General features: G+C 39.6%; 1 protein-coding gene across 3 annotated transcripts in view; it reads right to left on the minus strand.

Annotated features, from left to right (window-relative positions):
- Nucleotides 1–14579, minus strand: part of GUCY2F (guanylate cyclase 2F, retinal) — a 102699-nt gene that overhangs the window by 49699 nt on the left and 38421 nt on the right. For all 3 annotated transcript variants that reach the window (XM_058712845.1, XM_058712848.1, XM_058712847.1), the window contains exons 6-7: nucleotides 13120–13251; nucleotides 6268–6357 (exon numbers count right to left, since the gene is read on the minus strand). In XM_058712845.1, coding sequence (XP_058568828.1) covers nucleotides 6268–6357; nucleotides 13120–13251 — 222 coding nt within the window. The remainder of the gene's footprint in view (nucleotides 1–6267; nucleotides 6358–13119; nucleotides 13252–14579) is intronic.

The raw sequence follows: 14579 nt of genomic DNA on the forward strand, positions 1-14579 counted from the left end.
TTTAGCCACCAACAAAATGCAAATTAAAACCACAATAAGATACCACTTCACACACACCAGAAAGGCAAATATCAAAAAGACAGGTGCTGCTGAGAATTTAGAGCAAATGGAACATCCACATGCTTCTGCAAGGAGTATAAAATATTATAACCAATTAATTAGAAGAACTGTTTGGATGTTTCATATAAAGTTACATTTGTCTTTGCTCTACAACTCATCTAGTTTATTTTTTTAAGATTTTATTTTCATAAGTGATCTCTACCCCCAACATAGGGCTCACACTCACAACCCTGAGATCAAGAGTCACATGCTCTACAGACTTAGCCAGGTGCCCCTCAGTTAGTCCATTCTTAAGTATTTACCCAAGAGGAATGAAAACATATGTTAACAAAAATACTTATAAAATATTTATAGTTGCCTATTAAAACATGTTCAATATTACTAATCATCACAGAAGCAGAAATCAAAACAACAATGATATTTCATGTCAGGCCCACTAGGGTGGCTACTATTTAAAAAAAGCAAAAAAAGCAAAAAAAAAAAAAAACAGAAAATAACAAGCATTGGCAAGGCAATGGAGAAATTGGAAGCCTTGTGTACTATTGATAGGATTGTAACTAAATGGTGCAACCACTATGGAAAATTGTATGAAGATTCCTCAAAAAATTAAAAATAGAGCTGCTATATGAATCAGTAATCCCACTTCTGGGTATATATCCAAAGAATTGAAAGCAGGGTGTCAGAGAGATATTTGCACACCCATATTCATAGCAGCACTATTCACAGTAGCCAAGAAGGGGAGCCAACCAAAGTGTCTACCAAGAAATGAGTGAATAACATACAATGGTGTATTATACAGCCCTAAGAAGGAAGGAAATCCAGTCACATATTATCACAAGGATGAACCTCAAAGACATTATGCTGCATGGAATAAACCAGTCACAAAAAGACAAATGCTATGTGATTCCTCTTATATAAGGTTTCTAGAGTAGTCAGATTCACAGAAACAGAAAAAAGAATGGTGGTCAGCAGGATTTGGGGGGAGGGGAAAAAGAGAGTTGTTGCTTAATGGGTACAGAGTTTCAGATTTGCAAGATTAAAAAGTTCTGGAGATCTATTTCACAACAATGTGAAAATATACTTAACAGGCCTGAACTGTGTATTTAAAAATAGTTAAGGAGGCACTTGTAATGAGCACTGGGTGTTTTATGTAAGTGATGAATCACTAAATTCTATACCTGAAACTAAAACTAAAGTGGATTCATCATAAAAAAAGTTAAAATGGTAATTTTGTGTTTTTTAACAATTAAAAAGAGTATAGTTGCCTTATACATTACACCAAAAAAACTAGAAAGTAGCCAAATGTTCATCAACAGGAGAATGATAAACTGTGATACATTTATAAAATGAAATACTACTCAGCAATTTTAGAAAATGAACTATTATTACCTTCAAAAACATGAATTAATCTTAAAAGCCACTATGTTGAGAGAGAAAAACCAGGCACATAATAGTACATGCTGTATTATCCTATTTATATGAAATCAAAGAACAGAAAAAAATACTAATTTATGATGATAGAAATCACAAAAGTGGTTGTCTCTGGGGTAGGAGCAATGACTGACAAGGGAAACAAGGAAACTTTCTAGGATGATGGACACACTCTATATTTTGTTTTGGGGAGTGGTTGCACAGATATATGCAACTGTCAAAATTCATTGAATAGAACATCTAATTAAACCTGAATAAAAATCTATTTTAAAAACACAATGATACTATGTGAAATAAACTGGCCACAAAAAGACAAAGGCTGTATGATTCCACTTACATGAGATAGCTAAATTCACAGAGACAGAAAATAGAATAGTGGTTACAAGGAGTTACAAGGAGGGAGTGGGTAAGGGGAGTTGTTTAATGGATACAGAGTTTCAGATTTGTGAGATGAAAAAGTTGTGATAATCTGTTGCAAAGTAACGTAAACATACTTAGCACTACTGAACTATATACTTAGAAATGGCACACTGTGTTATGTTTTTATCATAATTAAAAATAAATATTAAAAAACAAAACAATGAGGGGGCACCTGGCTGGCTCAGTTGGTAGAACATGTTGACTCTTGATCTCGGGGTCATGAGCTTGTAGCCCTACCTTCCGCATAGAGATTACTTAATAAAATAAAATTTAAAAAACAACAATGAGATAACCCTATAAATCCAGTAGAATGGCTAAAACTATGAAGACTGACATTAACAAATATTGCTGATGATGTAGAGCAAAGGGAACTCTTACAACTTGCATACAGGAAATCAAAATGGGAAAAGGTTTGATAGTGTCTTATAAACTTAACTGTACACTATACGTTAACATAGAAATTCCACTGCTAGGTGTTTAACCAAGAGAAATTAAAATGTGTCCATAAAAAGACTTGTAAAATAAAAGAGAGATGTGTGTAAAGCATATTTATAGCAGCTACATTCACAGTAGTCAAAATTGGAATCTGCCAAAATGCCCACCAATAGGAAAATACATAATTAAATTGTGCTATAATCATACAATTGAATACTACTCATCAATGAGATGAACAAGCTATTTATACACACACAATAATGTTGATTAATATCAGCTGGTATGTTGTATGATACTACTTCTATGAGGTTACAGAATAAGCAAAATTAATGTAAGATAGGAAAAATACCTGGAACACTGGGTCCCTCTTTTGGGGGGGGGGGGTGGCGCAAATTTATTGAAGAACACAAAGGAACTTTCTAGAGAAAAAAGAAATGTTTTAAAACTTTTTTTTAAGTTTTATTTATTTATTTTTGAAAGAGAGAGAGAGAGAGAGAGAGAGATTACTAAGTAGCCAGGGTATTAGATGGTACACAGAATATGCCAATGGGGAAGAACATGAGCCTGGGAGATATGGCCTGATTTTTCTACATATACTTCTGCAGAAATTGGGGCCCTAAAAGGTGTTGAAAGTCATCAGTGCTTTGGCCTTCTGACTCCAGCTGTTTGCCTTTCAAGAGCATCTGTCTCATTGTACACGGCTTTTTTATACCTGGCTCCCCAAGATCTGCTTTCAAGTCTGGTTCCTGGTATCCAGTCCCAAAACTTTAAGATCATGAAGGCACGTAAGTAGTCAAGGCAGTGTTGGATGCATAGTGATAGCACAGTCAGATCTGCCTCCTGCCCCATAGAAGCACTAGAAAGGAATTAGGGCCTCTCACATGGTAAATTCTGGAAAACTCTGGCCTTCTCCCTAGAATTGAGTTGCTATCTGTACCTGACATGGCCACACAAGTCAGTAAGGGCACACATAAAAACACGTCATGAGAATAATAGGAACCAGTTTTCTCATTATTAAAGAACAGAGTTACAATATGGAAAGGAGAAAGGACAAAATGAACTCTGTGGCATTCAATAATAATTAGAAGTATTAATATGAACTCATGGTTTTAGATAAATGATACATAGATAGGAATACAATTAAAACCCATACATGCACACTGATATAAATATATGAATAAATAAATAAATGGTAGAGAAGGTAAGGCTCTTTCTTACAATACAATACCAACCAATAAACATAAAAAGAACACTGGAATTAGGAAACTAGTGGGCAAAAGCTTGAAGAAAAACAAGATATTTACACAAACTTAAAATATCTGTTTACAGATTATGTATGAATTACACTGGGGAAAAAACCCAGTAAGTCTGTAGTGGAGAAATCTAGTAGATTTTGAAACCACCTAAACTAAGTAATCAAAATTAACATCACCAATAATGGGACAACTGATATTGTGTGCCTCCTAATAAAAAGCACTTTGAAAAGGACAATGCATCACTTCTGTAATCTTCTGGTTGAAGATGCATAACCTAAATCAAACCATGAGGAACATGGGATAAACCCAAATTGAGGGACCATCTATCAAATAACTGACCTGAAGTCTTCAAAAATATCAAAGTGAAGGGGCACCTGAGTGGCTCAGTCAGTTAAGCATCCAACTTTGGCTCAGGTCATCATCTCACAGTTTGGGAGGTTGAGCCCTGCGACGGGTGAGCTTGAGCCCCATTATGGGCTCTGTACTCTCTCTCTCTCTCTCTCTGTCTCTGAACCTCGTGGGATTCTGTCTCCCTCTCTCCCCTTCAGTCACTCGTGTGCTCTCTCTCAAAAATAAATAAAATTAAATAAATAAATAAATAAATAATTTCTTTTTTAATAAAAAAATATCAGGAGCGTGGGTGGCTCAGTCGGTTGAGCATCTGACTTTGGCCCAGGTCATGATCTCATGATCTGTGAGTTCAAGCCCCACGTTGGGCTCTGTGCTGACAGCTCAGAGCCTGGAGCCTGGTTTGGATTCTGTGTCTCCCTCTCTCTTGGCCCCTCCCCCACTAATGCTCTGTTTCTCTCTCTCCCTGTCAAAAATAAACATTAAAATTTTTTTTAAATAAAAATAGAATAAAAAATATCAAGGTGTAGACAAAAACAGAGAAAGGCTGAGAAACTGTTCCAGATAAAAGGCAACTAAAGAGGCATGACAACTAACCACAATATGTGAACCTGGATTGGAAACTGGTCTGGGAAAAATTAGCTGTAATGTATTTATGACCATTGATAAAATTAAAATATGGATACTAGTTACATAACATTATTGTATCAATATTCAATTTTCTAATTTTGATAATTATACCATAGTTATGTACAAGAATACTTTTTTTAAGGAAATACACACTGATGTATTTACAAGTAAAAGGGCAGATGTCTACACCTTACTCTCAAATCATTCAGAAAAAATAATACATAAATTTATAAGTAGAGAATGAAAAACAATTAGGCAAAATGTAAGCACTTGACTAATCTGGATATGGTAAACAGGAATTCCTTTAATTATTCTTGCACCTTTTCTGTAGATTTGAAATCATATCAAAAGTAAAAATTACCCAAAAATCATAGATACACTGTACCTTAGGCCAATACCTATTGTTTTCTTTCCATACTTCTAGTTAATCAGCTCCCCCAAGTTTGGCCCTGTTTGGTTCCAGACTTTGAATGTAGCTATTTAGCATCCTGGATCATCAAATGAGTGTGGAATTTCCTATTCTAGCCTGACTTTGGTCCCCCTTATAGATTTATCTCTCATTATTTTACCTTCAGCTCCAGGCATCAAAACCACATGTAAGAGAAATACCAAACCATAACATCTCATCTGACCCCTGGGGTTCATTCCATCTACCATGGGCCACATATCTTCTATTTCCTCATTTTCTTTGTTTTCTCACTTGTACAGTATTCTGGACGTGTATCATTCATACCTCTTGGATTGATTTGAACTCGCCTGCTTCATAAATGTGAAGAAATCTATCATTACTTTCTAAAACTCCCACTCTCATGAGTCTGAAGGAACCAGAAACAGTCTCTGTAAATCTTTATGGACTCACAGTTCAAGGAGGTGCCAAGATTTTAAATGGTTTGGGAGGAGCTGGGGTGCCTGGGTGGCTCAGTTGGTTGAGCATTGGACTCTTGATTTTGGCTCAGAGCATGGGCCCAAGTTGGGCTCCATGCTGAGTACGGAGCCTGCTTCAGATTCTCTCTCTCTCTATCTCTCTCTCTCCCTTCTCTCTCTCTCTCTCTCTCTCTCTCTCTCTCTCTCTCTCTCAAATAAATTTTTAAAAAATGTTTGGGAAGAGTCATCATCACCCCTGACATATCTACACACTGCTTCCTTAAACAAACCATCTAAGGACTCTTTAAACATAATTAATGGGACTGGGGCAACCATTTTTCTTATGCAAGTAATAATCACAAAATGACATTTCCAGGCCTGGCAACTGAAGATTTTGAATAATTGTGGGTTGTCTATTTAATCATAATAGCTACTATCTTACAAAGAAGCTATATGTCAGGAAATGTGCAAGATTCTTTATGTGTATTCTCCCTTTTAATCCTCACACCAACCCTTGGGAAGTAAACATTAATATACTTTTTTTTTTTTTTTTTACAAACAAGGAAAGTAAGGCCCAGGGAATGTAGGCGACTTGCCCAAGTTAAAACAGCTCTTAACTGGTAGAGCTGAGAATTGAATCTTTCATGTCCCTTTGACTTCAGAGTCCATACATTCTTCCTTCACAGCATCACCCAGTCATATCAAGCCAATAGTAATCCTGCAGTTTCCCTGCACTGATTTGTTAAGGGGACTTCCTAACAGCTGGTGTTCGTTGCTCTGGAAAAAGGATTGGTTTGAGTAGGTAAATGAGGGTTTCTCATACCATTTCAAACATATTACTTGCACATGCTTTAATGGACTTAATATCTCCAAAATCTCCAGAGGGGAACTTCTTCAGCCACACCCAATCACCCTAGAAAGAAAAAGAAGAGAGGGGTGATAAGACTTACTTGCCAACACCTTCAGAGCAAAGGCCCTTCCATACGCAGGGTTTTTAATCTGACCATCAACTCAAACATGCTTTGTTCCTTCCCCATTACCCTCCACCACACGGACACTCTGTGTTTGAGGTAAAAATGAGGCCATGCGGAGAAGTTAAATGTAAAAGCTCCAACTAACTAAAGACACGGAAACCACTGCAGGTATGCAGACCCCAGAAAAGCAATGATACCTCTCTCCACAATGCCTCCCTTCAATAACTGCAGGAAGCGCTAGGTCATTTCCTTTATTCATAGCTAAGTGATGTAGCATCAGGTTCTCTGCGATTAATGGTGATAATTGTCATTCTTACTGCCTCGAGGCATCTGTGTTGGGAGATGTAGGGCAGGAGACAGAATGCAGGAAATGTTGTCTGCATTTATCTTGATCCATTTTTCTCTCATGGGACAGGCCATTTTGGGGGAACACTTATGCTTCAGTCATAAACCAGTTGGCTTAAATGTACATTAAACATTTCTTATTTGGATGCACACATGTACCACCGTGGTAATAGGAGTAATCTAGACTCTTCCAGAAGTCCTTTTGACTTTTGAACCACAAAGCACCTATTGCTAAGGCTGTGGTCAAGTCAAAAACCAACAATTATCTTATTGTCTTCACTTTAACACCAGGGCCTGATAGATAACTTTCCTCTATGTGCATAGCCTCAAGGATTCATCAGTCTTCAAGCCCTATTTAGTTTCTGTCCGACCCAAATTTTTTGAAAAAGCAATACAAATATAGATTCCTTTTTCTCCATAATAATAATAATGCCTTACATTTGCACAGCACTCTTTACTCTTCGAAGGGCTTTCACATCTATTACCTATAGCCTGGAGATTCCATTTCAGGCTGCACCAATTTGTCATCGAGTAGAGATAATAAAGCAGAGAGCTCTGTGCAGTCAAATTCCAAGAATAAGAGAGTGTAACCACTCTCTTATTAAGGAATATATCCAGCTGTGGCACTGCATCTGGAGACCTGCCAGAGGCAAAGGCTAATAATGGGAGCTGCAGGCATCTGAGTTACTCGCCTGCACTTTGTGTTACAGGGCATCTTGTAGCCAAGGAGCTTGAAACCCTTTAACTAGAGGCGTTCGGCCACTGGACAAAACTGTGCCAGCCAGGCTCAGCACCCACAGAGTCTAGCAAGGCAGTCCAGGATCAGCGTCTGTCTGCGGCAGAATGGTCGAGCATGAAAGGCAGCCTTCCTAGACTCTTGCTCAGAAATTCCGTGAGTGTGGCCCCAGACCAGCTGCCTCGTGATCACCTGGAAACTGGTTAGAAAGGCCAATTCTCAAGCTCCACCCCACACTTACTTAAAGTTTATTTATTTTGAGAGAGAAAGAGAGTGCACAAGCAGGGGAAAGGCAGAGAGAGAGAATCCCAAGCAGGCTCTGCACCACCAGTGCAGAGCCCAACACAGGGCTCAAACTCACAAACCCTGAGATCAGGACCTGAGCCGAAGTCGGATGCCTAACTTACTGAGCCACTCAGCACCAACATACTTACTTATTTAATCATAGAAGTCATGAGGGCCAGACATGAGCTCTAAGTTTTAGCCTTCAGAGGACTTTGCCCTTTAGAAGGATCAAAGCCAAAGTTTAAGCTGAAAGAAAAAAAATTCTAATTGGGAATTCACAAAATCAGCAAATGTGTGGGATATACCAATGGACAATAAAGCTTCCCACCATCTTTGCAACTATATTACTCGGGCCATGGTCACTATTTGTTGTTATTGCACCTTTGTGCTAATTAGAAAGGGTGCTTTCGGGGCGCCTGGGTGACTCAGTCAGGTAAGTGTCTGACTTTGGCTCAGGTCATGATCTCACAGTTCATTGGTTCGAGCCCCACATCAGGCTCTGTACTGACAGCTCTGAACCTGGAGCCTGCTTAGCTCAGAGTCTGCTTCAGATTCTGTCTCCCTCTCTCTCTGCCCCTCTCCCACTCACACTCTGTCTCTCTTTCTCTCTCAAAAATAAAGATAAACAGTAAAAAAAAAAAGGGTGCTTTCCCTCAAGTAAAAAAATAGATATGTGAGAATATTCTTTTACAGCCTGTGGCAGCCCTGTGATGTTGGGCAGGAGCCCTGGCTGTATACATACATGCACGTGCCACACTCTTGTTTACTCATACATCCTCCAGATACCAGGGAACACATTCCACTAGCAGCATGGATACTCTGCATACCACCAAGCCCCAGAGCTTCTTTGTCAGGTTTGGTGTCAAGCTATAAGGGTGGAGGTGAGAAGCTGAAATTGGACTTCCAAAGCTATTAGGCAGGAGACAGGAATGACCTCAAGAAACTCCTGGGGGGATAGTCAAGATAGCATATAATCAGGTGCACATATGTTTACCAGTGATTATGTTCATAGTCAAGTGTGCTAGTATAAATGTAGGTATAAGAAGTTCCCACCCCCCACCCACCTCGTTCCAGAGCTAGGCTGGGAGGCCAGGACCTCTTTGCCCATTCCTTCACCACTCTCATATAACTTAGTATACATCTATAATGTGAATAGCACCCTCTTAGACATGGTGCCCTTGTGCAGTGCACAACCTGAACATCAGTACTGAGACTCTGCCAAAACCCAGTACCTGATACCTTCTTCCTGGAGTCAGCCATATTATAGACATGGGTTAGCCTTCTCTCTGACTTATTAGCTTTTAGAGAGAGTTAAGTAGAGCTTTTTTTCCCAGTCAAATCACCAAATTTGAGAGCTGGAAAGGGTCTTGGATATCCCTATTCTAATCCATCCATATTTTGATAAAGAAACTAAAGTCCAAAGAGATTAAATGACTTGCCCAAGGTCAGAAGGCTAGGTAGTAACAGGACCAAAGTCTTCCACTTTCCACTTGATTGCTCTTTTCTCTCATGGGCTTTCTTTGGTTTGGGGGATTTGTGTGTGTTTAAGATTTAAATAATTCTCACAAACTTTATAAGCAAATTTTTATTGAGTCTGTGTGTGTCCTACTTCATGAATAATGAGGAAATGGAAGGAAATGGGCAGGTTTTATCTTCACCACACATACACTATTTGTTTTGTTTTTTTTCTTTTAAGAGAAAGAATGATAAAATAGTTCATTCATCATTCACTTTTTAATTAAGAAGAAACATCAAACTCTACCACTAAAGTTTTTAGAAGTAATTTAAAGTCCATCAGTTTTGCACTAAAGCCATGGAGCATTAACTAAGAGTCAAGAGAACAAGGTCCTGGGACACCTGTGTGGCTCAGTCGGTTAAGCATCTGACTTCAGCTCAGGTCATGATCTCATAGTTCATGGGTTTGAGCCCCGCATCGGGCTTTATGCTGACAGCTGGAGCCTGGAACCTGTATCAGATTCTGTGTCTCCCTCCCTCTCTGCGCCTCCCCAGCTCGTGCTCTCTCTCTGTCTCTCAAAAATGAATAAATGTTAATTAAAAAAATTAAAAAAGAGAATGAGGTCCTAGACCTGGCTCTGCCTCAAATTCAGGGGTGACCTTAGGGCAGCCACTTAATCAGCCTGAGCCCCAGTTTTTCTTATTGAAAGAGCTGGACAATTCTGTGATGAGAGAGATGGTTGGTGGAAAGGAGAGGGGGGTGGGAGAGGGAGGTATAAGCGATATAGAAGAAGGTGGGAAGGCCTCCTGGGTGGCTCAGTTGGTTAAGCGTCCAGCTCTTGATTTAGGCTCAAGTCATGATCTCACGGCTTGTGGATTCAAGCCCTGAGTTGGGCTCTTTGCTAATAGTGTGGAGCCTGCTTGGGATTCTCTCTCTCTCCTTCTCTGTCTCTGCTTTCCTCCGATCTCTCTCTCTCTCTCTCTCTCTCAAAATGAATAAACTTTTAAAAGAAAAGAAGGTGGGAAAATAGAAGAAAAGAGGCTCTGGGAAAGGAAGATATATGGGGAGGGTGTGCAGTGGAGAGACAGAAATGAGACAAGGAGGAAAACACAGGGAGAGGCTGAGAGGCAGAACGAGTCAGAGATGAAGGGGGAGGATAAGTTCAATAGGTTCTCGCCTAGTGTATCAGGGTTGCATTAATACCTGCCTCACCCCTCTCCCCTACACCGTGGGGGCTATTGGAGCGGCTCATGACATGTTCCCACTGTATCTGCGATTCACATTCTCTCTCCCCAGCGGGCTGCTCATCTGGCTTTCTTCTATCTCAAAGAGGATCTATGAAATAAGGGCTGATTTTCTAGTGCAGTTCCTTATGCAACTCTGCACGTAATCCAAGTGCGAATTTGTGTCAGTGTTGCACAATGTTATGGCACATCCTAGAGAAGGCTGTCCTTTGCTAGTATTAGCTGTCTGCTACTCCAGGCACGTTATCTGGAACGTGCAGTTCTTCCAATAACAATTCTTTTGAAAACCTGATTTATTTTAAATAGAAACTAGATAATGAATCTTCTTTAAAACACTCCTAATAGAGGACCATTTCAGAAGGCACACTGAACCGCTTTGTTTGATCTGTTGATTCAATTAACTTACACTCCCTCCCAGAGTCCTCTTCAGCCTTTGCCAGGCAGTTTTCCAGCTTCCGCTGTCTTCCTTCGCACCCTGCCATCAGCCTAATCTTGACTGCATGGTGTGGTATAATTCTCACTAACACCCTCCTTTTGTGCAGATAAAGGCCCCCTTTGGCCTATACAGTTCAGAAATACTCATGATCTGACCGACCAACAGTCATTTATGGGAACTAACTCAACTTTCTGCCTCTTTCCGAAATGGGGAAATATCTGACAGATTCTTAAAGGCCAGTTACCTCCAGAGGTTTATTTTTTCCCTTCTCAATTCTACACTATAACCTTCCATCTCCACCAAATAAAACATACCACAATTCAACACATAAATTCTTCTACAGAATCAGGGAATCATAGCATATCTGAGCCAGAAGAGGCCTTAGAGATCTCTTAGTCCAGCAATTCCCAGCCCTGGCTGCACACAGGGAAACTTTAAAAATATACCAATGCCAGAGGTGCCTGGGTGGCTCAGTTGGTTAAGCTTCCAGCTTCCACTCAGGTCATGATCTCACAGCTCGTGAGTTCGAGCCCCGCATAAGACTTTATGTTGACAGCTCAGAGCCTGGAGCCTGCTTTGGATTCTGTGTTGCCCTCTCTCTCTCTGCCCCTCCCCTGCTTGCACTCTGTCTCTCTCTCTCTCTCTCTCTCTCTCTCTCTCAAAAATAAACATTAAAGATTTTTAAAAAGAAAGAAAGAAAAATATACCAATGCCTGAGCTTACCCCATAGAATCAGAGTCACTGAAGATGAAGCCTAGGCACAGTTCCATCCCTCATTTTACAGATGAAAAACCTAGATACCACTTTGGATTATTGAGCATATTTCAGAATGTTAGAGGTGTCAATATCTTCATAAAGCCATCAGCTCACTGAATTTGACATTCAAAAGCTATGTAGGGGTGCCTGGATGGCTCAGTCAGTTAGACATCTGACTCTTGATTTTGGCTCAGGTCATGGTCTCACGGTTTATGAGATTGAGCCCGGCATCAGACTCTGCACTGACAGCACGGAGCCTACTTGGGAATCTCCCTCTCCCTCTCTCTGCCTCTCTCTTTTTCTCTCTCTCAAAATAAATAAACATTTTTTTAAATCTATGTAATTATCTTGCTTTTGGTCTTTGAGAGAGTAGAGCTGTCAATTCCATAATATCGCAAGCTTACATCTGAAGCAAATCTCCTCTTTGATTAAATTGGCTTCAAGGCCAGATCCAGAGGTTTCCTGCTACAAATTTAAGTCAAAGTACTCAGGTACACTGAGCAAATATACATCATGCCGATCTTGGTGTTTTAGGCCTCTGTCAATTATTTAGCCAATGGAGGGGAGCACTCACTTGGAAATTTCAATATGTTGGACTATCTAAAAACTAATTCTGTCCTGTTTTGGACTTTCTTTGTAATTACTATTGAAGTTGAAAGTGTTTGCTTCTATTGGGAGTATCTTCAAACAAAACAAGGAAACCACACTGGGAAGGCATCGCTTAGGAGGGACTAGTTTCCCTTTTACCCCCTGCTTAACTCTTTCCTGCTGAGAAGAAACAGTTCATCTCTCCAACTGATGCAAGATATGTTCTGGTTGCCAAATTCCAGTATCTTAGAACAAGGGGTCAGGGGTGGCCTCTTAAACCTTGAAAGACAGAAACTTAAGTGAAAATTTTCAAAAAGATTTCTATTTCACACAGTAGAAGGTAACCCATTACTCCAGAAGGCAGCACAGGCTGAGAAAAAGAAATAAATAAATGATTTTTAAAAGATTTCAGTAATATCCAAAGATGACAGGCATCAGAAGAACAACTAGAATTTGAAGGGTAGGGTTTGCCCAAAACTCTACTCTACACAAACATGTTTCTAGACACTCCATTGCAAACCATTGACTGAGGAAGTCATTTCTTCTATTATTACACCCATATCTCCTAGAATGAGTGACATGGTTAAGTATTTGAATCCACCAACATTTTTTCACATGCACAGTAAATAGATGGAGTTGAAAGATTGATGAAGTTATATAAGTAACTAGATTAGTTGCTGAGGAAAATCGTTGTCCAAAATGTAAGCCAAACAAGTCCAAAAGTGGATAACAAACCAAACACTGGAAACACTTACCAAAAGCCTCAATATTTTCACCCAAAGACTAAGTCGTAAATCACTGTCTCATTTTAAAACCCAAGAAGGAAGCAGATTAGATAGCTCTTGGATATCCTACCTCATAAATTGCTATGTTGGAGTTTTCATAGGTAGCTGGAGTTAGACTCCCTGAAGAAAAGGAGAGCCTTGGGGACCACCCACTTTGGATTTCTGAGGTGACCTGGAAGCTTACACTGGCACAACTTCCTCTCTGTGAAAGGAGTAGGAAAAAAAGGTTATATGATTTAGGACAAAACATTAAGCTATGGTATAGATACTGTGCTTATCTGGCATTTCCTTTTCTTTTTTATTCCTCAGAAAGTAACTATATGAGTTGAACTCTGTAAACATAAGATTAATTTTGCCTATCCCCCACACAAATTTTTTTCGGCTAGGATTGCTACCATGTTCACCTCCATATACCACAAAAGAAAGGTAAATGTTTACAGGCACTTCCGTCTCCTAGAGAGGATTAGAATCATAGATTTAGGGGGCAAGAAAGAGTGGCAGACACAATTTAATCTGGGACCATCATTTTATAGACAAAAATAAGAAGAAGATAAACATCTCACATTGTGAAAAAAAATCAATAGCAGAACTAGGACACAATCCCATCCTTCTGGCTCTCAGGCCTGGCTCTTTTCGCTATACCATCTTGAATGGCATCCTTCTTTGTGCAGGCAAGATTAATGGCAGAAGGTATCCCAGAAGGCAATAAGATGGTAGAGAGTGAGTAGATCATCTGCCCATGATTTATAAGTCTGATGCTTAAAGAGGCCAGATTCCTTATTCTTTGATTTGTTAACTTGTCCACATAAGTCTGGTTAAGAGAGGACTAGGAAGTACACAGTCGAATGACATGAGGAAGAGTTATCTGCAATCTGTGTTAACCTTTAAAATTGAACATCTTTGTCCTCACCTAAACCAGCAGACTTATTTCACATGAAGAAATAATAAATCAACAGGTTCCTCCTCTTCTCCATGTGTCCAAATGTGCCTTCCTTAGAATGACAGCAATTCAGAGATAGCAGTTACATTCGGTATTGTCTAGGCTAGTGACCGCCTCCAACTCTAACACCCTCATTCTACGAGGAAACAGAGACCTAGTGAGGGATATAGGGACTGGAAGAAGAATGTGATGTTATAATTCCTGATCTCGTGTTTTTCCTAACACATCGTGCTTCACATCTAACACTCTTGCTTTCCAATATAAATTAATCTCGAGTACTTTCACATACTCTGCTCCTAATGGTCTTTGATTAACTGAAGATCGCCGGTTGATTTAGCCCTGGTTTAAGTTAGTTCTATCAAGATGAGACTATCACAAAGGTCCAAGGTAATAGCAAACCTAATGTGTTGAAACCCCAACAGCTCGCGATTTAGACAAGATGTAAAACTTGACTCTTCACATAACCCTTGCATAAACCTGAACTCTCCTCAACAGAGCAAGGCCAGGAAGGAATCTACTTCTCTTTCATTCTTTATTTTCACATCTCAGCAGGAGCACCTAGATCTGTATAATGAGACGTAGACCTCTCC

Source organism: Neofelis nebulosa, chromosome X (genome assembly GCF_028018385.1).
Source record: "Neofelis nebulosa isolate mNeoNeb1 chromosome X, mNeoNeb1.pri, whole genome shotgun sequence".
Taxonomy (NCBI): domain Eukaryota; kingdom Metazoa; phylum Chordata; class Mammalia; order Carnivora; family Felidae; genus Neofelis; species Neofelis nebulosa.